The sequence below is a fragment of the Rhipicephalus microplus genome, chromosome 5 (assembly GCF_043290135.1).
Source record: "Rhipicephalus microplus isolate Deutch F79 chromosome 5, USDA_Rmic, whole genome shotgun sequence".
In the NCBI taxonomy this organism is placed as follows: Eukaryota; Metazoa; Arthropoda; class Arachnida; order Ixodida; family Ixodidae; genus Rhipicephalus; species Rhipicephalus microplus.
The window spans coordinates 36,310,844-36,338,493 of NC_134704.1; the positions used below are offsets into that span (position 1 = coordinate 36,310,844).

Below are 27,650 nucleotides of genomic sequence, written 5' to 3' on the forward strand. Positions count from 1 at the left end.
AGAACCGACTCAGCAGAAGAAAAAAAAAAGATTACTTTCGCCTGCGAGTCACCTTAGGCAAATGGATAAAAGACAGCATGACATTTCTCACTGCCGCGTCTACTGTATAATTGACCACGGCATAAAAGCCACCGAGAAGGCTCCTGACAGATCAAACATGCCGCCTTATGCGAACCTTGTTATTGAATGGGGGAAAAAACATCGTTAAAAAAAAAGACGAGGACCAAGTAACACAGTACGCTATAGCCGCGGTACATGCTTAGCTGTGTTTCTCCAGCTAAGCACGTATATACCAACTCGCTCAATTCAAAGCCTCGCTTGTTCTTAGAAATCTCAGGCAGGCTCGCATTCGTACGTTCCGCAACTTAAAACCATATTTTGGCAACTCCGACTACGAGTGATAATTAGGCGCGCCCAGTCAGCAACTGCGCCAAAAATGGCCGCCCATCCATACAACGCTCGTGCATCGAGAAACTAACCGTCCAGGCTAACAAGATAACGCAGAACGTTAATTAACTGCCGACGGTGCTGTTTTGCTCTCTGCGCGGAGGACGGGTCTTTATTTACCACTACGTGCACCTTTGCTTGTTTCTACGTATATACGTGTGGTCATAAACGCTGCCCGCTTCTGCGATCATTTCAATAGCTAGCACCCTCTAATTTCACTCGTCTTCCTCTTATAAAGCAACTATATATAGTCTAGATTTCCCATTCATTTCTTCACTTTCTTTTTGTTGCTGTTTCTCCCACATTTCGATCCTTTTTTCTTCTTCCCATTCTCCCTTTCAAGGTTCAGCACCACACTTTTCTCATTTAATGCGTATACCTGCAGTAGTGGTCTAAGTCCAAGACCCAAAGGTCGCGGGATCGAATTTAGGCCACGACAAGCGCATTTTCATGCATCCGGAATGCTACAGAAGTCCGAGCACTTCGCTTGAGGTGCGCGTTAAGGAATACCAGATGGCGGAAATTCCGCAGCCTCGGTTACGGCGTCTCTCAGAATCATACGCTCGTTTACGAAAAAAAAAAATGAAAATTTCAATTAATCACGCTCGATTGCACCAGCTGAACACTTCCGCACAATAGCGAAAAGAATGCCCCGGTAAGCCCTATTTGCTTCACGCCCCAGTGGGCACTGAAAGACAATTGAAACAAGACAACGCAAAAGACCGAACGCAACTCCTGTAAAGGATTCCTCCGGCAGGCCATGCATGTGCGTATTCTTCCTCGTTCAATGGGCCACTGACACCAACATTCGAAGCAGACTTTTACTCCGCCATACAAATAAATCTCCTGTATGCACAGACTCCGAGCAATTGTGAAGCTTTGAAGATATCTTGAAGTAAATGCCAAAATTTTGCAAGGCTCATCTAGTCCGCCACCGTGTATCAGTGGCTACAGTACTGTCACTTGTCCCATTAATTAGGCAGGCAATCCCCGAGCTAATTCCTAGGGCCGACGTATCAGCCCCACGAACTGCACCACGAAAGCATGGATAATTTAGATGAGGTCCTATTTGGCACGCCAGCGGACCCCCGGCTGTGGTCCGAACAACGAGTAAGAGCTGAGAGTTGACAACAAAAATATATTTTCAAATACGGCAGATCAAACAATACACAAATATGCACTCTCGGCACTAGTCCAAAACAATATGTCAACACACAAAAAAACGGGCTACACAACACAACTGGCTACACTCAAACAACGGACACGAACAACAACACGCGCTACAATACAATCCCATGCATTACACTCTAAAAAAAAGGGAGCGAGAATGGAGAAACGGGCTCCGTTGCTCCTTCGGCGCAGCGACTTTCTCCCAATCAGGCGCTTTACCCGTCGCGCCCTCTCGCGGCAAGGACCAAAGGAGCAACGTTCCTCCTTCAGCGTTCAAGTTTCTCCTCAATCACGGGGGTCTTGCTCGCGCGCATGTGCACGCCATGCCTCTAGCCGGCCGCGGCCAGTCGCGAGCGATTGCTTTTACCTAAAATTGTTGTAAGCAATGCAGGAGTGACGTTTTCTTTTGTTTTATTAGTGTAGAGTAAAAGTCTCTTTTTTTTTTATCGTCAGGCACTCGCACGACGCTCCGCACACTTCCATGTGTGTCTCGTGTTGTTTCATACTACCAATTTGTCACGAATACAAGGAGCTCTGCTTCCCAAGCAGTCTTGCTTTATTGATTACCTTAGAGTGTAAAAAAAAATAATCAATTTTTTCGGTGTCGACCTACTTGGTAAGCCCACGCATTTTTAGTTTCGCACGGCACCAACAGCACTCATGAATTCAACGAGGCGCGTAAAAAAGCATCACACTTATTTTTTCAACATTGTAGGAAACCTGATACCACTCTACAGTCCATGCGTGAAAGTACGATCATATACAATTGATAGAGTTATACGTGCCACTACCGCCATATGGATGTTCTTTGCAGTTTACCCCCATTCAAATACGGCCGCCGTGGCCGGAAGTCGAACCTGCGTCCTCCAGCATAGTCACACGACACCCAATAAGGCTATGCTGCCACAGCAAGTGAAAGCACAAAGGGAAACAGGCTGCGAAGTTTCACCGAGCGTTTATTCGCCAGACTAGATTACAACCATCAGAAACATTTTAAACATCATCATAACTAAACTTTTGTGAAAAGTGAACCAATGACTTCTGTAGGTTATACCAAATTCTCAATCGCATTGGTTTTGAATTGTCCATGCCAGCACTGAGAAGTAGGAAGGAATTATGCACGCGAGCAGTATGCCTTTCTCGTCCATGATTCTCCTTTGTCGCGAGAAACTCAACACAAAATGCACTTCTAGTAACAGCTGTGCACAGCAAGTAAGTACTAACGCTCACTCACCTTTGTGAAAAGAGTATTCCGAATCCAGAGTAATAACCACCACAGCCACAGCGCTAACAACAAAATTGTGGCACGCACTATGATTGCAAGTTGACACGCGAGGCGAATCGCGAGAGGCATCTGAAGCAGAAAAGTATGCAGGCACAACATTCTATAAAGTTATAGTAAACTTGCGCACTGCAGCGATAGTTCCTCCACTCAAGTATGAGAGCTGTCGCGACGCCAACAGCCACTGTCATAGCTCACGAAAAAATACCGTCGCATGCGAGGTCATCGCTTATTTCTCTCGCAAGACCCGCGTTGTAACGTACGTATACACTGCTAAAACGGTCGTTACCGCATCAAAAACATTGTCATTGAAGGGCTAGTGGTGTACTATATCCATGGCTAACGGTCACACTTGTGGTACGCGCGTAAAAAGAATATAAGCAAACGTTAAGACGAAACAACTAAACGAGGTCGACGTGACCACAGAACACCTACCACGACGGAGACAAAGTTTGGTCTGCATGCCGCGCCCTCTCTAAGTAACAAGAAGAAAAAAAAACGTGACCTCCGAAATGGCTAACGCGCGGCAAGTGTTTGCCCTCTCAGAGGCTTCAAGAAAAAAAAGTAACTGTGGCAGTAGTCGACAGATGGCGCAGCGTTCAAAATGACGTGGGCTTTGGGATATTTGCCTTCGTGAAAACCTGATAAGCTCTAGTAATTATTCCGTTCATTATTGTGCAACCATTGATTAACTAAGCTTTGCCTAACCATCAGATACAATATATTTACGTGTGCGCATGTTGTGGTATTGATACAAAACGTAAAAAAAGTGTAAGAAAACGTACTTGTATCCTGTGCCACTCAGGTCAGTCGAAATTCATCGCTATATAAGCTGATGCGCTTTCATAGTAGGGTGTGAGTAAACACGTCGAGGAGCGGGCCGTTGGTGTGAATGGTTGATTGTGCTCTTGTTGTGTACTTGTTGCGTACTATATGTGTACTATGTGACCATGTGTGCATGTGTAGCTATATGGATTGCATCAGCACATATTAGGCTTTCAGTGTCCGTAAGTAGTCCTGAATGGGTTGATGCGTAAACAATCCGCAAGGGAGCCGTGATAGTGGGTAATAACAACGTACGTCGCGGCAAACTTTTTTTTAGTTTTGTTAAGTCCCTCCAGATGGCGCCACCTACCACCTACTTCATTTCTATGACGCTCTCACACTTCCAGTCATTTATATAACGTTGAACATCTATCTATCAATGCTGCACTACGGATTCGGAATGGTTTCGCTGCAATCGTGTGTACGGTTTGGAGGCACATCTCGTGACCTGCGGACCCGTAAACGCATGGATAACGTCGCTACACTGTGTGAATCTGCGATAAATAAATACAACAAGCCTAGCATGCGCTCTTCAGGTGAGGGCTCTGCAGAATCCGTGTCTTTCGGAGTGAACGTGGCTTCGCTGACCGAACGAAACGTACTTACTCCGTCGTTCTCTTTCGCGATGTGTTCACCGCCACAGGTTCGTCTGCTTATTTTTATAATCATTTCGTTCAATATCAAGCTCATTGTAACTTTCAGTGCCGTGTACTCCTTACCAGTCGAGAATCGTTGCATTTGTTAAGCCTACTCGCTTCGCCGGGGGGAGGCCATGTTGATTTTCATAAGGAGGAACGTGTTTCTCCGTGGATGAGGGAGCAACGTTTCTCTATTTAAAGACGAACATTGGGGACATCGCCGTTCCTCCCTAAATGGAGAGTACGTCACTCTATTTTTTTAAGAGTGTACCAACCAAGACACTTAAAAACTAAAACGTTCGTCAACTTATTCAGTCCAAAGTTCTTGGAATAACGTTCGAATGATTCTCTTGCAGGGATCACTGACTCAAAGTCCAGCGCTGCTGTCGTTCCGCTGCCCTCGAAGTTTTCTTCCAGGACACCTCGCATCTTCAAATGTCCGCACTCCAAGCACCAAAGTTCTTCGCCGGTAACACGTCGGCTTCTCACGCGCTGCGGCTGCAAAACGGGTCTTCACCCACTGGCGGTAGACACACACCCTTCTTCTGCTTGTAACACAAGCCTTCACCCGAACAGCTGGAAACCCTCTTACACGCCTGGTTCGTCACTGAGGACAAAAGCCTTCGCCCCACGGCGGAAACATTATACGCACGCTGGCGCTAAACTCTTCCTTCTCCCGATCACCACTCTCCCCTGCTCACTTAAATACATTCGCTCTAGGTTCTAGACGTTTCTAATCGTTTCGTCGGCGCGCTGCACAGCCAAGGCTGCGGAAAGGGCGAGACGTTTCGAGAATCGTCCACGACACGTGACGCAACCAGGGAGTGACTCACGCTTTCCTTCTCGATAATTCTGGTGTTCGCTCGGAGATAGGTGCGAGGAGATTGGTCAGCGTGGCGACACTTTGGAAGGGGGAAAAGCGGTGCGCCCGATGAGTCTTTTGACGCTTGTTTTCTTCCTCAACGCTGGCTTCAGAAGGCGACAATTTGGCGCCTGGTATCGTCGCCGTCTCCAGAATTCGGAAGGCGCGCGCTTTCTTGAGCGCTCGTTTGTGACAAGTGCTCCGCTACTGGGCCGAAAATCGCTGGTTTGATCCAGGCCATGGCGGTGACATTTTGATGGTGGCGGAAAGGTTGAGGCCCAGTGTGCTGGGCGATGTCAGCGCGCGTTAAAGAACACCAGATCGTCGAAATTTTTGGAGCCCTCCACTACAACGTCTCTCATAAATCACATCGCGGTTTTGGGACGTTCAACCCCAGATATTATTATGGAAGGCTCATCCACTGACATCGACACTACGTGAGACTACAGTATCAATTCTGGCGACATCACGCATCAGTGCGGATATAGTTATGATAACGTCACGTACTACCAAACCATAAAAAAATTACCATTGCGCGTCACCGATAGAGGCACGGAACAATATCTTGAGCGAACAACACGAGACGAGAATTCCATACCGTGTTGTGACGTCAGCAGGGTACAATAGGAACGCAGACTTTGTAAAACGTACTGTATAATTCGTTTTGCAGGGTACACTCACGCTTACCAGCACACCCTCTGAACTCTCCGGGGCTTGGCCTCTCACTTGACGCAAGAAAACAACAGAAACTTTCGTTATAGGCAACGGAAGTATGCACATCAACGGAGATTGCGAAAATACATTGTGATAGAGAACAACGAATAACGTCGATGCACTTGCTCGGAACGCGCAAGCAATCGTCAGAAGCACATTACATCACTATAACTCGCTAACTTCGGTTCCGTCTCTCTCTCACACACGCTCTCTCGTTTACCATAACGCAGCTACTACAGCTGCAGCCGCCACAACCAAGCACTGCGCCGTGCTCCCAACCGTGTTGCAGAAATTAGGTGCCTTTACTCATCTTCTAACCACTACCACCACCACTCCACAAAGGTGTGCGCTGGCGTAGCATAGAGTTACTGTATATGCTACCTTTTACCTTAAGGTAGCATATACAGTAACTCTAGTGTAGCATGCATACGCGCGCGCCCCCACGCATCGAACATATTCCCGCACACTACAAGACGGGCGTTTCACAGGCTCGGGAAGATTCCCAGCGCTCTCGTATATACGTAGTACGCGCACGACCCCGCGGCGAATTCCGCCCGGCCGCGGGCGATGTTTGCCCGCACCGAGAATTACACGGGCAAACACGAGCGCGCTACCAACACCGGAGCAAGTGCGCAGGGCTGAGCTCCGTGTACGCCGCATGCTACACACACACACGGGGCGCTGCTGCTGCACGGTGTTGACACAGTGGTCGGCACGCAGCACCCTCGGCATACACTGTAAAAAATATCCGTGTTTTAACGTCGGAGCAGACCGTAGAAACTACAGAGTAACATCTGTTTCCTGAAAAATAGCGAGACTGGACGTTTAAAGCACAAACTGTGCTGCGGTTTATGGGAAACAGCAGGAGTTGCCGTAAAGCAGCAGTCGATGTTTCCGTTCTTTCGCTCCTTCCGTAAAACACCAGAAAAACGTATGTCTTCTGTACTTCAAGAACACGCTTCCGTGATTTGTGTGCACGGCGACATACTGGCTGAACTTTGACCATTCCCCCCGTTCGACAATGATACAGTGAACTAGAACAGAAAGTTAAGCGACAGCCATGGGCAATGCCTTGAGAGAGCTGTCGGCGACATACTGGCTGAACTTTGACCATTCCCCCCGTTCGACAATGATACAGTGAACTAGAACAGAAAATTAAGCGATAGCCATGGACAATGCCTTGAGAGAGCTATCGTGGCGGGTGGCTAACGTATACATACAGCGGCAACGCTGCAGTCGCCGACTAAGATGAGGCGTCCCACAGTGTGTAAGGAATGCGCAGATTCGCATTGTACGCTCATGGAAAGTCAGAAAACGAAGACGGAAAGTGTGATAACTGGGCAGGCTTTGATGAGGAAATTAAGCTTAGAGCAACATTGGGTTCGAAGATAGACTAAGAAATACGAGAGAATGAGGAAGAGAAACTGTTCATTAACTCACAATGGAGAAAAAGAGCTGCATGCAGGATCACTGGAAAGTGCCAGTATGGATACATATATATATTCGGAGAGGCGGAGAAGGATAGCAGCGGTAAAAAAGAAAAAGAGAACGTTTCAGAGTTTTTACCGATTAAGGAAGAGGATAATTACAGCATTATGATACTTCACCGCAAGGGAAGCTAAATTTACTATTAGTAGCGAAGTCGGGTTGCCATAAAAAGTTATAAAGCGAGACGATATGGTGGGCCAGCCTTCGTTAGTGTGGTCACACTGACGAAGGCTGGCCCATCAGCCGAAACATTTGTAATTAGTAAAGGTGTTTCGGCGTACGTCGTGCTTTTTCGCTTCCGATATATATATATATATATATATATATATATATATATATATATATATATATATATATATATATATATATATATATATATATATATATATATATATATATATATATATATATATATATATATATATATATATATATATATCGTCGAAAGGCGCTGCACTTCGTTTTCAATCTTGCAAGATTGAAAGCGAACAGGTACTTGTACTGCGTCTATGAGACTTTATTGACAAAAGATAGTGAAAAAAAAACATACCCGTCCAAGAATCCCTGCATATATGTGAATCTTGATGGTGTGCATAATAGTTTACGTTTTTTTTTTTTTCGTCACATCGTGAGAATGCACGACACACAGAAGAAGAGACAGTGTACATGTTCTCCTATTTTCGTTCCTTTTTTTTTTCGTGCTTGCAAGCCTTGACTTGTTTAGTGAGAGCAATCCTATAATCGTAGCTGCGTTGTATAGTTGGCACACCAATTAACACGCAGTCAATGAAACACAGTAATGAAGTGTATTTTAAAAGGGTGCGGTTTGCTGTTTCTTTGTATGAACTCGTTGTTTTCACGCTGTTTCGCACCGTCAAGCCTACCATGCAAGCTCAAGCCCAATAATAAAATTTGGAAGGCTCGGGGAAACGTTTGTTCTTTTTATGAATTCATGAGTCTACTCGGTGAACACCGACGGCGACTTCACTTCGTCACCGAAGAATTCATCGGTTGTTGAATGGTTCTCACTACCTGCGACGAGAACATCGATTCTTCAGAACTATTTCCCTTTACACCACTTTTCCTGAATAACCGATAAATTTTTTGCACCACCATAGCTCTTCCCAACCACAACAGGCCAAAAGAAAAAAAAATGCGTTGATGGTCACACAAAATAACACGACTGCTGCGGTGTGTCCGGCCATCACTGCCCAATAGAATGGGTGCAAGATAGCATCGGTGCATCGTGGTGTCGGCTAGAATACAAAAACAAATTGTAGGCAGGCGCTAAAGTAGTCAGTTTGCCCCAAAGGGAGCGTCGCGAGTTCGATTAAAAGCCGCACCACCCGCCGGTGCCGTTTCAGCTGAGCGCCTCCCTTCGTAGCCTAAGAGGGCGCTACGAGCGTCGTGTACATCAGTCACGGCTGCATCTGCTCCCACAAAAACGCCGGATTGCCCCGGAACTTCTCTTCCTGCCTCCAAGATTCCTGTGCGCAAGGTCAGTAAAGCTGCTAAGACTCTTTTGCAACCAAAATCTTCGGGACTTAAAGCACAGAAGCGAAAAAAACCCCACAACGAGGACGCGCCCGGGGTACGTTCAAGGCTAGGCCTAACAAAGCACCCGCGCCGACCCAACACTGGCGCGGGCGCAACGCCGGCTACTAGTGACCCCAATGCCGAAGTGCCCATGATGCTGTCCGCGTTCGACATGGACACCACACCACCTTTGAGTGCAACAGACAAAGCACACGTGTTTTCCATGCCTGCACCGCTTGCAAGTCATACGTTCATTACTACAAAAATAGGTGTAGGAGACGACAGGGGCAGGAACTATCACTTGGCTGTGTGTAAACTTATTTTGCCATATTTGGCGGAATCTGAGTGACAGCCGTGAGGTACGATTGGTGCTCGCATTTTGCATGCAGGTTGTGTTGCATCTTGTTATTGATTTACGTGCTCAGGACCAAGTAGTGCTAGCAGTTCATTTGTTTGGTTCCTCACTTGTCAAGTTTTTTGGCGCACTCTTCACTTGTTCAGCTCAGTGGTCTCTGGCACCCTACGTGGTCAAGGCAGGCGGCTATTGTCAGAGCTCTCTCACCTTCCTGCGAAGTCCATCACCTGGCACACATCACAATCAGGTAGGCATTTATTTCACCGTTATCGATCATTACCTATCTTATAAACAGTTATAAGGTGCACTCGCATGCCACAGCTCATACGAGCTAGGCATGTAACATGTCTGTCGCTATTATAAGGTGAATAATGAAACACGTGTTTGCCATGCTTGCATCGCTCATACATACCTTATTACTAAATTAGGCACAGAAAACAGTAGGGGTAGCAACGGTAACATTACTGTGCGTAGGCATATTTCAGTGCATTTTGTGGATTTTTAGTGTCGGCTATGAGGTACGACCATAGTGCTCGCACGCTGTGTTGCACCTTTATTGAGTTGCGCATGCAGGAAGCAGTACAGTGAACAGTTTAATTCTTCGGAATTATATGAAGCATTGCTTGCACTCAGCAATAACGGCATTTTTCCTTTGTTAGTGTCACTTAATTGTATTATTGTGGTGAAGCCTGCTGTTGAGTTGCATCTTTGTAGTTTGAGGATGTCACAGGTCTGTTTGTGCACGCACTCATTAGTGATCTCCTCGGTGCCCATGCACATGGCTGTTATAAGGTGCACTTGTAAGCCGGATCAGCAGGAGTCTGCTGTCACGTACACACCAGGCGTGTACGTGTCTTTGTCGTCTTATCGAGCGCAGACAAAGCACTCGTGTTTTCCATGCCTGCATCGCTTGCAAGTCATACGTCCATTACTACAAAAATAGGTGTAGGAGACGACAGGGGCAGCAACTGTCACTTGGCTGTGTGTAAACTTATTTTGCCGTACTTGGCGGAATTTGAGTGACAGCCGTGAGGTACGATTGGTGCTCGCATTTTGCATGCAGGTTGTGTTGCATCTTGTTATTGATTTACGTGCTCAGGACCAAGTAGTGCTAGCAGTTCATTTGTTTGGTTCCTCACTTGTCAAGTTTTTTGGCGCACTCTTCACTTGTTCAGCTCAGTGGTCTCTGGCACCCTACGTGGTCAAGGCAGGCGGCTATTGTCAGAGCTCTCTCACCTTCCTGCGAAGTCCATCACCTGGCACACATCACAATCAGGTAGGCATTTATTTCACCGTTATCGATCATTACCTATCTTATAAACAGTTATAAGGTGCACTCGCATGCCACAGCTCATACGAGCTAGGCATGTAACATGTCTGTCGCTATTATAAGGTGAATAATGAAACACGTGTTTGCCATGCTTGCATCGCTCATACATACCTTATTACTAAATTAGGCACAGAAAACAGTAGGGGTAGCAACGGTAACATTACTGTGCGTAGGCATATTTCAGTGCATTTTGTGGATTTTTAGTGTCGGCTATGAGGTACGACCATAGTGCTCGCACGCTGTGTTGCACCTTTATTGAGTTGCGCATGCAGGAAGCAGTACAGTGAACAGTTTAATTCTTCGGAATTATATGAAGCATTGCTTGCACTCAGCAATAACGGCATTTTTCCTTTGTTAGTGTCACTTAATTGTATTATTGTGGTGAAGCCTGCTGTTGAGTTGCATCTTTGTAGTTTGAGGATGTCACAGGTCAGTTTGTGCACGCACTCATTAGTGATCTCCTCGGTGCCCATGCACATGGCTGTTATAAGGTGCACTTGTAAGCCGGATCAGCAGGAGTCTGCTGTCACGTACACACCAGGCGTGTACGTGTCTTTGTCGTCTTATCGAGCGCAGACAAAGCACTCGTGTTTTCCATGCCTGCATCGCTTGCAAGTCATACGTCCATTACTACAAAAATAGGTGTAGGAGACGACAGGGGCAGCAACTGTCACTTGGCTGTGTGTAAACTTATTTTGCCGTACTTGGCGGAATTTGAGTGACAGCCGTGAGGTACGATTGGCGCTCGCATTTCGCATGCATGTTCTGTTGTGTCTATTGATTTGCGTGCTCAGCAGTTCATTTCTTTGGAATTGCACGACACATTGCTTACACCCGACAACATTGCGAATTTGCACGTCACTTAGCCATACTACTGCTTAACTGCAGCTAATCCAGCATGGGAGTCCTTGTGTGTACCCAAGAAGTTGGTGTATGGCAACAGAATCAAGCGATCGCATATGCGAAGTTTTGGGTGCCCTATCTTGAAGCCACCCATTTCCATCTCTTGCGCGTACTACTGGCAGGCTACGGTGCAATTCATACTTGGTATCAACTGTTTGATTAGTCAATATATCACAAAAAGCTTTAAGTAATTGTTTAAAGTAATTATGTTTCAAGCTAAAATTTTAAAGTAATTGTATTCAATATTGGACCTGGCTGCACTTGAGAGGCTGAAGCTGCTTTCACATATGTGCAAGATATGAACATCTGTTGTCAACATTAGCGATATAATGGATAGCATTACTTAAGTTGTGAACATGTGTAATGTTGGAGCATATGCTAAGCTCACTTTTGACTGCACATTCAGGAATAGCCTTTTAAGAGACCCAAGTTGCGCAAGTATGGGTGCAGTTTTCTGTAGAATTTGTGCAGTTAATGTTACAGTCTCCGTCATTATTTCTTTTCCTTGCGCCGCCTGCTTCAACTTAGTTTAAACATTTGTAGCAGGTCAAGAATATTTATATTCACTGTGCTCTTATATAGAGGACTGCTTAAAAAGCATTGGCTAATGTTCATATGAAATTGAACATAACCTGACATGCTAACCAGATATTGGAATGATTCTACTATTGTAGACTGTAAGGTATTATTACCATTGTAGCAGTGTTTTTATTATAAAATTGGGCGGTCTGAAAAAGTGCACAAGCCAGTGAATGTAATTTAGCAAAATAAGTGCTCTACCTTCATTGCAGCCATAACATCAATGAAGAATGCCCACTTGCCGGCATTGCGCACAGACATTTTCAACATTGACCGACTACTTCGAGCACTACCACTATCACAGCAGTGTGTTGGGCGGTGCCCTTTGCCCTTGTGAGCCTTGTGGAGCTTTGTTTAAAAACTATCAGAGCCTAAGAAGTCACGTCTTCAGACATCACAAGAAGCGATGCAGCAAACAGACTGATGATGCGTTTGTCTGCTCTGTGTTGTCATGCGGGGCGAGTGTGCCTACTCGCACGGAGCTTCTTGGTCACATAGCTGCCCATCTGGAGAGTGGAATTGATGCTGTTATGTGTCCTTTTGTGGGTTGTGGTAGTGTGCTGAGGTCAGCAGGTTCCTTCAGAACACATGTTTCAAGGTATCACCGGGGCAAAACTGCAACACAGTGCACGGAAGTACCTGAAATTGAATCCAGTTCAGATCAAGAGCACAGTAGCACACCCCCTGCTGATGTTGGAGATAACTGTGAAAGGGAGTCTGGTTGTGACAGCGATTTGCCGCTGAACCCCTTTTTTTTTTTATAGTGATGTCATAATCGTGGAGTGCACGCCATTTTCCTGCTCATATGCTTTGGTGTTTACAAAAACAAAAGGAGCCTTTTTTATTTTGCAAACAAAATCTGTTGCAATCAATGCTCTATCTCGTCCACTTCTTTTTTTCTTGTCTATGTGGTTTACGTCCCTACCTTTCTTCAGCCTGAACCTACTAGCCAACAACATGTTCTAGTAAGCTGGTGCAGTAGTTTCAGGGTGGTATTCCCCACCAGTCTGTTTTTTGTCTTCTTTTTTTGGCGTGTCACAGCTGTTGCACTCAATTGTAGGGTGGTAATATAGTTCTACATTTCAATCAGTTTTCACTTTAATATCTCTACAGATGAATTCATCTATTATCAAGTAACTGTTATTTACTTTGATTTTTGGAATAATTGCAGGAAATCTTCCAGGAGAGGATGGCGGCCTGTGCGCCTGCATTATTTCAGATGATGGAGGAGGCGCCGACGAAACATACTATGGAACTGGTGGTGCGCGTGAGAGACGAAGGACAAAGAGAAAAAGCAGTCCAGGTAGCTGTGCTACCATTCCTCTGCGCGCATTTTAAGGAAGACAAGAACTACCTTTACCAAGTATTTGAAGTAAGTTTCACTTTGTTGCATTATGTTAGTACAAAACTGGACAGTAACATCTTTTCAGAAAGTGATGTATTGGTTTGTTGAGAACAGCTTTAGGTTCTAGATTTTATAGAATACAGTCGATCCCGGGTATATCAAACTATGATATATCGAATTATTGGCTATATCAAAAAGTTGAGAGATCCCCTTGAATTTCCCATGCAAAAATACGGGACTGCTGTACACATCTATCGAACTCACGCACAGCAGAACATCCGCTAAATTGAACTCTGAGCCACGCTAAAGCCCACAAATTGCATTTTTCCTAACAAATAATGATCATTTATAGCCACAATTCGACAAGTTCCGATCCCTTTTCGCGTGCAAGTGACTAAAAGGGGGTGCTGAAAAGTGAAACATTGAAACTCCATCTTGCTGATCTAGCTCGTTGCACAGCACTTGTGAGTGCACCGGTATGCTTGATGTGCGATCTGCAGGTTTTAACGTGGGGGCATGGTGATGACCGAGGGCACCAAAACGAAGTGGAATGACTTAAGGAAGTTTAGTGATCTCATTGCGATGTTCGCATTCAATCGTGTATGATGGCATGTGGGACTGAAAAGCGTGGCCTTCGAGATGTGCAACTTCATGAGGTATTTTGGTGCTTCCGGTTTTAGAACGCTCATTTCGGAGGCTACGCTTTTTTCTAGCTTTCCGCACCAAAGCAACAGCTGTCGGTTACAAAATGACAAAGCCACAAGTGACATCGCTATCACCAACATGCTGACGGTGGGAGCTTGCTCGTTTGTGGGCAGCATCGCCTTTTGTGGCTTGTGGACCTGTGTACTTCTCGCCTCGTTACTGATAAATCATCATTTGGAAGTCGGCGCTACACATTGATACGCTCGTAGCGATAAAAATCATGGCTGGTGCTAGGAGCGACCTCAAGTAAAGCACAGTCGTGAACTGTTTCTTTGCGGGCTTTGTGCCAGGTGACGACTTTGAGTGCGTCATGACTGCTGTCAAGGGCGTACAATGCCTCAGTAAATTCTATGCCTTGTTAGTGTTTTCGGGCACCATCTCGGACAGCGAGCGGCTTCATTGGAGCAGAAGACGACGTCGCTGGTTCTGACTGCATGGATGCCGAGATGATGCCCAATGTTGACGGTGCCGTGGAATTATTGCTTTCGCCACCAACGCTCTACGGAGCTTACATTGGCATTCAGTGCCACTCAGCGCTGTTGTGGCCGAATGAGCTGAATTTGCTTACTTGGAAGGGTCCAGTGATATTGAGGACAACTGAAACTTGGTGGCACGCAAAAAGAGAGAAAAGTTTACAGACTATTTTCAAGTGAAATGAAGTGCGATAACTTGCAAAAGTAGATGTTCAGGCCTTGTTCTTTATCATATTGTGAGAGAATCATTCTTTAAGTGCTTGTTAGGATTTCAAAAAACTGTTTTTAGGTCTGAGATGCTCTAATTTATGCCTTAAATACACATATTTTGTGTTTCGACTCATCGATATATTGAACTACATATATCGCGATCCCCTTCGAGTTCAATATATCTGGGATCGACTGAATGCTGTGCAGGTTTTTAGCACAAAACAATAGCTTTTTCAGTTGAATTTTGTGAAAAAAGCTGCTTTTGTATAAAGGAAAATTAAACTTTGACTGCTGAAATCAGTTTTCTTCTAATTTCACAATTTCTGAACTTTGAGCAGACTTAACTTTTTTACACTTCTTAATCGATGTATTTTCTTCCCATAAAGAACAAGTGCAATGCTACCGTATGAGAATTTAGTGACCGCTGCAGCAAAATTTTTTGACAGAACAAATATGCTAAACATCCAAAAATACCTAATTCATGAATTGCTGGACACAAGTTAAAAGGAGGATAGTGTAGCTTTGCATATCTTTTGCCTTTGTGCTTCATTTTAAGGTAATTTTGGTGGCTTTGTACAGCAGCATTATTCATTAAAATTACACCGGAACACGCGCTTTGTCACAAGTATCAGCATTTGAAGATAGTGTAAAAAAAAGGCAATTTTCAATTTTTTTGTGGAACTTACTTTGGTTATCCGCATTGTGTCGTAGTCACAAAAATGTTCTGAAAAAAAAAATACACTGCCCTTGAGCCAACAGTTAGTGCGGGCAGGTGCCATTGTTTCATCAGAGCCACTAGGATAGGGAGTGAAGTCCCCAAGCATCCGACTATAAAGTTCACAGAGTGAATGAGAAGGAACGTAGCGCTGTGAAAAGTGAGACTTCATGCAACAAAAACTGTGTTGGGGCATGGTGCACGCATGGTGAACCACAGTGCACAAACTTGGTTTACTAGCCTTTTTCAGGCTCAATGGGAAAAAAAGTGTTTGTGTGCAATCAGAGTGCTCCACATGCACAAAGCATTAGTTTTTTGCAATGCACTGCAGAACAATGTTTCTCGTCACTTTGGCTGTAGTGCCTCATTACGACGCAGTGAGGAGGGCACTAAGAATGGGAATAGGCCAGAGTTGTTGCAAGATGTTGCTCACTTTGTCCCTTGCTGTCGCACATGCAAAATAATTTTAAGCAATACTATCACCACTAACATTGATATATTGACCTGCAATCATTCAGAGTTGTCTATGATGTTGCTGTAATCCAAAGAGAAAAATGAATCAAAATGTGAGCAGGTTTTTTTGCGTGCTCGCTATCCATTCTACTTTGCTCTAAAATTGTTCCAAGTTTCAAGGCTCCTAGGTAGGTAATTTGTACTTGGTGCACACAGCCTGCAATAGACCAGGAACCATGGTGGAAAACGGAATTGCAGGGATCGCATCTCTGATTTATATATTGGAATGGCCGCAACTGTACATATCTCTTTGTGCTTTTGTGTACATGGGATATTTTTGCTCATCCAGGAGGGAACAAGCATCACTGAAAAGCTTGCCGAGTTGCCATCAACGCCTACAATCATTGCACTGGGTGAGTTCCCTTGTCGATATCATTATGTGTTGATTGTTGTGCGAGGAGGTCAAGTAAATTGATGACATTTTACAACATGAGTGTGAGCCTAACTCCAGCTACAAGGTGCAGTAGATACTTATACACTTAAATAACAGATGTTGTCGGAGGAGAAGAGTGGAAGATGAGGGCAGACCTGCAACTGGGTTTTATTCAGTACACTCATGCAGGGAACCTGCGTTCATTCTGATAGTCTGAGTGAAGTATCACAGACACAATCATTGCTTTTGTTCATTAGGAAAAAAGCCTAGGCAAGCTCAAGTGCCATTGGGTCACAACTGCATCTCAATTCTTGTCTTTGCCAGTAAAGTCTGCCATGGTTTACTAAAAGTAAACAATTCGTATGCATTTAAGTTGGGCAGGTGAGAACCTTGTCTGGTCTTTATCAAGGGCTGGTGTTCCCTACATCATTCATTTATACATTGACCTGTATGACCAATGTTAACATTCCTCCATGTCTGAGTGACTTCGTTATCCTACTTGACGAGCGCACGTCGAACTCAGTGGGGTGGCACTTAGTGCAATCTTGCACACCTCATAGAGGCAATGCGGGGTCTTAGCATTTACCTTGAACGGCACAGAAGAGTAACCTTCACCCACAAACTAGCTCACCAGACAAAATGCTGTGCTTTAATATTAACCCAACTTTAACATCAGATCATACATTCTGAACATATTTACCACGAGCATGTGAAGACTTATTTTATGATTGTGCGTATTCGAAGACTGAAAAAGGCCATTGCACATTTTTTCAAAGGAAGCCTTGGAAAAATTTTGGGAGCGTACAAACCACTAGTAGGGTGTGTAAAATTGCACTAAGTGCCACACCTTTTAGTTTGTTAGTTGCTTATCAAACCAGGAGGAATGTTTACATCAATCAAACAGGCCAATATATATATGAACGGCGCAGGGAACACAAGTTGTTGATTCCTGACAAGGGTCTTATCTGCCTCTGACTTCAGTGAAAGTCCATTGATTACTTGTCAGAAACTATGACAGCCATTACTGGCAAGAATGAAATTCGGAGATGCAGCCTTGACCAATTGGCTCCTAAGCTTGCTGAGGTCTTCTTTTTTTTTTTCAGGAGGAAAATGATTGGGCCAGCGTATTTGGCTCAGATTGTACAAGAATTAATGCAAGTCTATGATGCATAGATGAGGAATTTGCAGACTGTAGCGTGTAACCATACGTGTTCTAAATGAAGCCCATTGACGAGTCTGTACCCATCCTTGTGCTCTTCTCATATGTTTCATTTGAACCACACCTTGATAACCTTAAAGGGCTCCAACACGAAAAAGGGCAGCAGGTGCGAAGGTGGCCAGAAGTCTCGCACAAGTGTGCACACAAAGATAATGAAGTTGGCCCAGAAGCTGCGTTTCAATCAGTGAAAGTGTGAGCATGAATCATACACATTTTCTGATGATATCCGGTTATTAGAGCTGAATATTATCTTGATTGTGGCTTTGCATTTTCAATTTAATTTGTTTGTAAGTATTATGAGCCTGGCGTTTTCTTTTTTTTTGTCCTTCGGAGTGTAGTCAAAATATACTGCTATTATTTCACAAGAGCCAGCACATGAAAATGCACTCTCAATTGAGATTTCTATATACTGTGAATTGTGCCAAGGACATATAGTATGTTGTGAAAAGAGAAAAATGGAAGGTTTGGCCTTAATTTTATCCTAGTTATCAATCTCACTGATGCTTCGTTAAAGAACCCCAGGTGGTCGAAATTTCCGGAGCCCTCCACTACAGCGTTTCTCATAACCATATGTGGTTTTAGGACATTAAACCCCATATATCTATCTAATCTCACTGATGCTTATGTTAAACAGGGTTTGGAAATTCATTCATCTAAACCAAGGGCATACACAGAACTTTTTAGGGGGAGGGGGCCCTTTTTGATCTGAACCAGAGGTCTGGGCAGGCAAATGGTAATTTTGCGCTAAGTATTTCATGGAGAAAAAAGTTTGGGGGGAAGGAGGGGAGAGGCACGGGCCCGGTGTGCCACCGCCTGGCTACGAATAAGTGTAGTGTATATTCACATGATGTTTCTTAGTTCAGGTCAAGCTCTTTCAGTTTTTTTACAGGATCCTCAACCCCCCCCCCCTCCCACCTCAGCATAGTGAAAAAAAACATTCTGTGATCAATAAACAGTGCTTAAAAAATTTCACTAAAGCTGCTGCTTGGGCGAGTTGGTTCATGATTAAAATATGTGCCGTCTTTTTTTGCGCTGGTAAATCTATATTAAGAAAGTTCAGCCATAATTTGTAGCTATATGTGGCACATAGAGCTTAACAGCAGAATGCAAAGTTGAAAATCAGTATAGGTATTCACCCGTGCATTCTGCTATACAATAGCAACAAATATTTCTGAAAATGTAACTGCTCATTCTGAGCATGATCAGAGCCAGTGGGAAACTTCTCAGGAGCGCCGGGCAGGCCCTATACATCCTGTGCATTTTTGCTGATTTTAGGTAGTTTTCTCAGTGACTAAAAGGGATATTCATATAATCCATACATCATTTTCTTCCAAACTTTTTGCTCTTTTAACTTCATAATATAGAATTTTTGTGAATTTTTTACCACTAGAGCTTGACTTTTGAGTTAATTGGCATCTATGAAAATTTGTAACACAATAACGGTAAAGTGCATAGCTTCTATTTTGCTTCAGTAGCTGTATACAAAAAAAATAATCAACTGGTTATCTTAAAATACATGGGAAATAATGGTAGCTAAGTAATAAAAAACTGTTTTGAGATATGGAATAAAGTTCAAAAACAGGTGAAAAGTGATCGCACTGTCAGAAACACTGTTCAATTATTTTGTTTAGTAGTTACAAGCTTGGTAATCACTGCCAAAGTCAATTTTTCGCCGTGGAGCCTCTCGCAATGCTTGTCTTGTTTTTTTTTTTTTGTGAGATGTCATTCAGCTCTATCTGCAACGTATCGTCAAGTGTGGTCAACGATTTCCAGCAAATTCATTGTAGTTTGGCCAAGCTTCAATCCTATCTCAGAATAGAGGCTCGTGTGATACTACCATTATTAAATGCAAAAAAAATATTCAATGTCGCCATTTCTAGGACTCTCACCCTAAACAAAGAAAGGAAAGATTCTGTGACTCAATTCCCATTAACTCAACACTTACACTGAGTCGTTCTCACACATTGTTATTCAGTTGCATCAGAAATATTAGTCCATGTCCATTAGAGCATACCCGTTGTCCCCATGTATATACGTGATTCACCTCGAAAGATGCTGAAAAGGCTGGGAGGTTTAACAATAAAGAGCTTGCTGGTTCAGCACCTCAGTACGTCACAGGGATTTATTCACATTAACAAGAAAACTGTACGGGCTTCAACGAAATTTACACTTCCTCAGAACCTTCTTTACCCCCAGCATCTAAGGTTATCGACAAGCACGGCAAATGCAAGGTGTAATGATGCTAGGAGCTGAAAGTGTTCCAACCTATGTATTCTGAAGGCGGATTGTGAATACAAAGGTGCACAGTGTCTTCGGACTGCTTTAGAAGTTACCCGACAATCTTCTATACACAGCTGACTCTAGACAAGCATTTTGACTTTTGTACGTCAGAAAATTAGGCCGTAAGCATAGAGCGAATGCAAGGGGCTTGCACTAGAGTGTGTTTTCACTGGCTACTTCCTTTTGGAAAAACTGGTTTTGAGCCACCAAAAATGCTGTTTATGAAAAGCACGAATGTGGATGCACAAAGGGACACCCCTCCCCAAATTGCAAAGAAAACAAAGCGATTTTTTTTTTCACATTTTGCTCTACCACGTGCCCCTACTTTTTGTATCAAGGGCCATATACATACACAGAGAAGGCATTATAAAGTGTGTGTAAGTTGCTTCTTGCATTCATTTGATCACTTGTTTTTCACATTCTTTTCAGGCATAAACATGCTGAAGTGATGAAGAATGGTGATGTAGCAAGCTACAGCACATGTATTATATGTAAATAAATTCATCTGTGTTTTGTTAATGTTGCATTATTATTTATATGGTATGCAGCAGCAGGGGTGGTTTACACACACACAGTACATAAAGACTGCATTAGTGTAGGTTGAAACAGTACATAAAATTGGACATAAAACTCAATCATGAGAATCTACAGGCAGCCACATAAACATTCCATTCCATCCCGTAAAACATCGGCTTTTCGACAGTACTGGTCAACAAAAGCTTGTGTTAGTTTTTCACAAATTAAGTTACTACCAAAACTAAGTTTATTTTATGCTCAGTGAAACAACTCTTTCCTTCAAGGCAAAGAAACTACACAAAACCTTAGTCAAGCACAGAAAAGCCATTAAACGAAACCAGGTGTTTTACTGAAGCTTCTGTTTTCATTAATAATAACGGAATAATTTACAGCCAGACTGCTCTACAGCGATCTCCGTTTATTCCTCCTCTAAATACAGCAAATTCTGTATTCCTACAAACAGAGTCATGATGTGTTTGAGATAACAGATTTGCTGTGTTTGGGATAACAGATTTGCTGTGTTTGGAATAACAGATCTGCTGTGTTTGGAATAACAGATTTGCTGTGTTTGGGTTAACAGATTTGCTGTGTTTGGGTTGACAGATTTGCTGTGTTTGGGTTGACAGATTTGCTGTGTTTGGGTTAACAGATTTGCTGTGTTTGAAATAACAGATCTGCTGTGTTCAGGAATACAGATATGATGTGAAAGAGAATACGGAAAAATGTATAACAGAGACTTCGTGATACGGAGCCTGCTGTTACTCATTTACAGAATGCCTCCGGCAACGATTTACCAGCAGCTTTTGCTGTGTACCGAGACATTTTTTTTTACAGTGTACACACGGAAAGGAAAGCAGATGTCGGGAAAGGAGGAGGGCCAGTCGGGCAAACAGACGAGGCCACCCCGGCCGACGTGGGCGAGATATTTCGAAGTACGCGTAATGGCGGCGTATATATGTACAGCTACACGCAGGATTCGCGCTTGCCACGACTTCCTAACAGATGCCTCTCGGCAACTACTGCACTGCACTATACGTCGCCATCGTTATAACTGCGCTTCTACTCTGACAAGAAGCTTGCGTGCTATAGGAATTAGCGGCAGAACGCGACCATTCTGTCCCTGCCAATACCGACGAACTCCGCAAAACGAATTGAACACAACAATCCAGAGGCAAAAGAAGCAACTACACAGCAGGCACGAGACCTTGATAGAAACACTGTCACTTTATTAGTAGCCTTTGTTTTGTAAACAACTAGCCGGAATCGTTTCATGAGCTATCACGACGCGATTGTCGTGCGTATAAATACACGCACAGTACACATACAATCACCTGCCACAACTCCAAACAACCGCTTCACGAAGCTGGAGTCGGCAGAAAAAAATTCCGCCGCATAGCCGTCGCGCGAAGACGCCAACGTGAAGCCGCGGAAGTCGCCATCCAGTTTCCGCTCTCCTCTCACAGGCACAAAAACCCTGGCGCCACGTCGAGCGGATGGCGCGACTAGGGCCGCGCAGCCACCGCCGTGACAAGAACGCCCCTTTTCCGTTTCCGACCCGACACAGCGCCCAATTAGCGCGAGCCCTATGAGGAGAGACGTGCGCGTGTATAGGCGCAAATCACGTCCTCCGACGCCACTAAAGGCTCAATAACACGATGCACGCAATCCATATACTTCGCCCCACATGGGCAGTGGCCGATGTGTGTGTACACCGATCAAAAGACGCACGAAGGCCTCAAAGCAGGGCGCCGCATGTCCTCATACTTTGCCCAATCAGAGAACAACGCGTTTAGCGAGTCCCACACTGTATACGTAGCGGTCAATCCGGAGGGGCCCCGATTCTCACCTTGCAAACGGCGCTTTGAGCGGTGTTTCACCTGGCCGAGTCCTAGACCGCTTTCGCCTCCTGAAACACGGAAAAGGAAAGTGCACGAATGAGCTGTGTAAAAATATAATTATTAAGTAGCAAGAACATCACAGATAAACGTTGCAAAAGCATTCATATGCGCTATAGTTGGCGCTCGCGTCGATGAGGATGGGATAAACCGGACGAGTCGGTACGTAAAGGCTCATTAACACCCATGATTAACACTTCTAATAAGCAGCGGTCGCGCTGCCGTTCGCGATTGGCGCCCAAAAAGCAACTCGAGGCGACCGATGTCGCCTGCCCCACCAACTGCCCGTGGAAATTAAAAAAACTGCGCCAATACAAGGACGCAGGAAAGAAACAAGCGACACAAGCGCTGAAACACAACCAGCCCGACTTGTGGTCGTAATTTTATATACCACTCGCCACGCCGAATTCACGTCTGCTTGCGCAGCATCGCAAAAAGCCAACGTCCTGCGGGTCCTGTTCCAAAGCATCTGAATGGTTCAAAACTTTTGCGCCTGAGGCCGCACGACTGAGAAACGAAGCATCGAGAAAATGAGCCATGGCCCTCGCTTTTGGACAACTTCGGCCGCTTGACATCCACCATGGTCGCGCGACCTGTGCTATATGGTCACCAACTTGAATGCGCCAGACTTACGAATAGGCAAAATGAATACACAGGAACACGTATACTGAGACATTCACGGCTGCTACATCGCAATTAGCGTAAATCACTACTTTCGGCGAACGACGACGCCTGTATTCACGATAGAGTACAGCACCCAGGGTATAAAAAAAGAAGTGTTCTTTTTTTTTTCTACTCTTTTCGTAGAGTCCTGGCTATAGCTGCACGTGTGACTCCCTTTAAAGAGACACTATAACTCTCAGATCCCGCGACTCCCCGACGGGAGTACAATGACCTCCGAAGAGAGTTCTTCAAAGGGAGCCAAGAAAGCCAGGAATCTCTCTCTCTCTCTCTCTCTCTCACACACACGCACACACACACACACACACACACGCACACACACGCACGCACGCGCACACACACACACACACACACACACACACACACACACACACACACACACACACACACACACACAATGTTTTACCCCCTTTCCGGAGTGCATCACCTTTTGAACGGTTTCAACTACCCCTTGTGCAAATGAGAGCGAGAGGATGTGCGCGGGAACAAGACCACTACGGTTGAGATATACCTGCATAGAGAGAGAGAGAGAGAGATATCGTCCACGACTTCTCGTTCGCGTGGTTGCGGTTTTGTCCCGTTTCCCATGACGGCGCCTGCGAAACCATGCGCGGCGAACCGGCACAGCGAGGGATAAGAACAAGAAAACGTGCCAAGGCATCTCGCGTCGTTCCTTCTAAGAGCAAGCTAGCGCGGCGACAGGGCCACACGGAAGCCCCGTGAAAGGAAGCTTGCGACGTCGTCCGATTTTTTTAATCTCTTAAGAGAGAACAAGAACGGCGACGAGACGACTCGCGAGAGAAAAGAGGGAGAGGATGCAACACGGAAAGTTACATTGGCGAGAGCCAGTTTGCAGAGTACTAAGAAGTACACTCCAGCCAGTTCTGCAACGAGGCCCACAGAGCTAACCGCAGCATCAGGACGATGCTCTCAACAATGTCCAGTGCTCTGCTTTCGATCACAGTGCATATAACGCTCTCAGCTGCAGGTAATTCAATGCGAAGGCGCTTCACACCCAAGGCGCCCATTCAGCTGCACCGTGGGAACCGCAGCCAACAAGTGAGGCTGTCCGCAAGCTGCGACTCCGGCAGCAATGGTGGGGCAACAGGAAACAACCAGTGTTCGAATAAAGAGAAACAACGCATGTCAGTTGGCCACTAGACTGAGCAGCCACTAATTGAGCTCTGTTATGCATTTGCGTACAAGGAGAAAAAGACTTGAAACGTAGTTACAGTGACTAAGAACCACTCAATTGAGTAACCAGTAATACTTGTAAGATTGCTATGCAGCGTTTCGCTGCTAACCCGGTCGTCCCCAGCGCGCATTCCAGCGTTAGTGTTCATTCGTTCCTCGCAGATCAAGCATGCAGAGCGAGCAGCGGTTGTCACAGGAGTCCGGCCACGGGGAACTCACAACCCTCGATATTACCCCCTCCGTACATTAATTAAATTTAACAAACGTTCGTCTATTCAACTATCAATCCATCTGTGGTCATGTTACCACGGCGCTGGACGGCTCCACTTACATGCACAGACGCGGAGCCGCGCTGACTGTAGTAGCTTCTCGAGCTCCTACAATCAGCGGTCTGGACGATGTATTTTTAGGTGGCACCATAAGCAAGAAACGAGCCAGACAACCCAATCCCACCATCACAGACCAAACTAATATTGAAAGAGCGAGGTCCTTGGCAATAAACGTCGAACGGATGTACACAACTTGATCTATACCTTTATCATGCTCATCACAATTTCATCACGATAGTGCACGATATTAACTGATTTAGAACCGCCAGATGTGCAATCCAAATACGTTACTGAATGAATTCGCCTAGTAGGAGCACCACGATATAGTTGTTATGTTTTTTTACACCTCTAGCTAGTAATGGATAAGGTACTTGATGTTGCTCGGCATGTCTAACCATTACAATGCAGGTCAGCTAAGGCGAAAATTGTTACAAGCCGCGAAATTAATTCATTCACAGTAGTGGAAACAAAGACTTCCAAAATTGACAGCAAAAAAAAAAAAAAGATGTGCTTGGTGAGAACGCCAACGCCTGGTTTTCGGCGCCCCTGCGCCGTTGTGACATCCTCCGCCAACCAACTCAAAAAAGCACATCACTTTGCGATAGCTAGCTCATGAGTATGTGCCCACCCCGTAACGAAACGGAAAAACAGCCCCGAACTCCCGGAAGTGAGAAACAACAAAAAACACACACAAAAAAGGGCGGCTCAAATATCCCGCGTCACGTCATGCAGTTATAGAAACACAGCCCTCGGCACTCCGCTCTTTCTTTATTTCTTTCTCTCTCTAATTAACAGCGACACATAAGCGAAAAAATACCACAACTCAAAGCGAGGAAAAAAAAAGAGACTCATATTAATAAGAATAAAAATAACGTGGAGCCATCCAGGAAGGTAATAATGGCAGTGCATACGTTATCTCTGCCACGTGGAAAGAAAATGGGAGAAGAGGCGGCACTCGGGAAAGCATTCGCATCGTTTCGGACGGCTTACGAAGCAAAAATGATTAAACGGCCTCGCCGCCAGGTCACGCGCAGGCGGCCGGCAATGTCGGGAAAACAGAACGCAAGGTGGGCAAAAAAAAAAAAAAAAAGGGCGGTGGGGGGGGGGAACGGAAGGACAAGTGGACACACTTTACACATATACAGGGGCCGATTTCGATTTCTGTTTTGATCCGGTTTATACTATACATACACGAGACGCACGAACATACCATGTATCTCTGCCGCGCGGCGAGGAAGTTTCGGACCGCGGCGCGCACCGTTTGCAGTATGCGCGGCGCGCGACTCAATCACCGAATGGGGGGGGGGGGGGGGGCGCTATGATTGCGGCATAAAGAGCAGAGGTGAGCGATAGAAAGCGCAGCGGCGAGGCCGGCCAATAAAGAGTCGCTGTGGCGTCACGGATATGCGGTACCGTTCAGTTGCATTATAATATGTATACAACTCTTTCTGCCAACAGAAATATACCTGTAGATGGTGAAAACAGAGGCATTAGCACGTGCGGCAACCAACAATGCCATAGGCTGTAGCGATGCAGAGTATAGAAACATGTAAATAAGAGACGCAGAAATGGGCGCGCCGCGTTGTCTCACGTGAGCGTATAGCTGACAGGTACTACACCGAGGTCACCCACACTTCGGTATCTCTCGCTAGACAAACGCCTCGCCACTGCTGCGGTCACGGATGCTGCATGCTCAAAAACACATGCGCACCATTACCCTAACTACGACAGCAGCTATTCGGATATGGCAGAACCTGCTCATTTCAGCACTCTCACTTTTTACAATATTGCCGGTGCTTTTCAGCCCAAAACGTATACAACATGATTACGAGAGATGCTGTAGCGGAAATTTCGACCACCTGCATGGGGTTCCTTGACGTGCCCCTAAATCTGAGCACAAGGGCCTGTTGGCCTCGATCATCTACGGGAGTCACACCCTCTCGCGTGGGACGTCCCCGATCTCGACCGCGCTGCAGCAGCCGCAGCTCCCGTGCACGGATCGTCTGCTTCAGGCGGAAACTTTGTCGAACGAACGGCCTCGCGAGGGTAAACTAACACCTGCAACAAATACTTTCGAGTGCCGATATAACTATCAACTTGTTTTAGTTGCGGCCCCATCGACAGGGCAAAGAAAACTTCCGGATGGCCGACGAGCACTACTATGCAACCGACCGCATTGCTGCATGGTAGAAGTGTGGCAGCTTGGGCTAGTTGGTATATGGCATGACGATAGTTATAACAGAACGACGACAACACAGAGGCATGAAGGACGCGAAGGACACGAGCGCTCGTGTCATTCGTGTCCTTCTTGTCTCTGTGTCGTCGTTCTGTTCTCGCACTATCGTCATGCATGGTAGAAAAGCGAACGCATGTGTGAGTGTTCTCGCTCGTCGTCTGCAGCTTCCGTCACAAAATACTAAGAAAGTTCGGGTCTTTCAATATTTCAATTAGCGCGCCTTCCTCCAGCATCTACACGTGCGCAGATCTCATCGACGGCGCGGCAGTGTACGACGTAGGCCACACTGTTGAATGCACAGTCTATGGGCCGTCAACAGAGATCGCATCACCATCGCGGCTCTGGTCCTATAAACAAGTTGACTTGCGAACCCGCCACACTAGTGCAACTCTCAGTGCTTTTCTAAATAAATGTTTTCCCACCACCACCACCACCACCACACAATGTCTCCGTGTTGTCCTTCGCCTTCCGTACGCTTTTCTTCCAACACTTTCGTACTTGCACTATATTAACATGGAATTCAACGAGCTAGCCCAAATAGCCCGTTCTTCAATTGTGAAAGGCTTCAGTGCAGCGTCAAATCGCTAAACACCGGGGCTGCACTTTTCAGTTTTCACTGGTTAACTATTTGTACGCAGTGCTTGGGCGGTGATTAATTTGTTTACATAATGAAATCGCGATATTACCCCAATACCGAACATACCACTACGCTCGGCGCTGCTCCGCAAACGGTTGGTTAGGCCGAGTTTCGGCACAACATCAGGCGCTCATTTGTATCCGTTATATCGTTGCGACTCTTTCACACACAATTAGCGATTATGCACGAAATGTGTGTAC

At 45.3% G+C, this 27,650-nt stretch overlaps 1 protein-coding gene across 1 annotated transcript; it reads left to right on the top strand.

Moving 5' to 3' along the window:
* The first annotated feature begins 1,491 nt into the window (after nucleotides 1-1,491).
* Nucleotides 1,492-20,481, top strand: LOC142817468 (uncharacterized). The gene is made up of 7 exons (XM_075894481.1): nucleotides 1,492-1,557; nucleotides 8,764-8,924; nucleotides 9,464-9,564; nucleotides 10,493-10,593; nucleotides 13,301-13,501; nucleotides 16,380-16,443; nucleotides 20,392-20,481. Exons 1-7 carry the CDS (start codon nucleotides 1,492-1,494, stop codon nucleotides 20,409-20,411), a joined length of 714 nt encoding a protein of 237 aa, XP_075750596.1. The 3' UTR covers nucleotides 20,412-20,481.
* The last annotated feature ends 7,169 nt before the right edge of the window (nucleotides 20,482-27,650 follow it).

What these genes read in the sequence shown, in the direction of transcription:
- LOC142817468 (XM_075894481.1), top strand. Translation starts at nt 1,492, where the DNA reads ATGGATAATTTAGATGAGGTCCTATTTGGCACGCCAGCGGACCCCCGG. An exon ending in CTGGCACACATCACAATCAG is followed by an intron (nt 9,565 to 10,492) that starts GTAGGCATTTAT and finishes TCACTTGTTCAG; the next exon opens with CTCAGTGGTCTCTGGCACCC. An exon ending in ACCTTTACCAAGTATTTGAA is followed by an intron (nt 13,502 to 16,379) that starts GTAAGTTTCACT and finishes TTGCTCATCCAG; the next exon opens with GAGGGAACAAGCATCACTGA.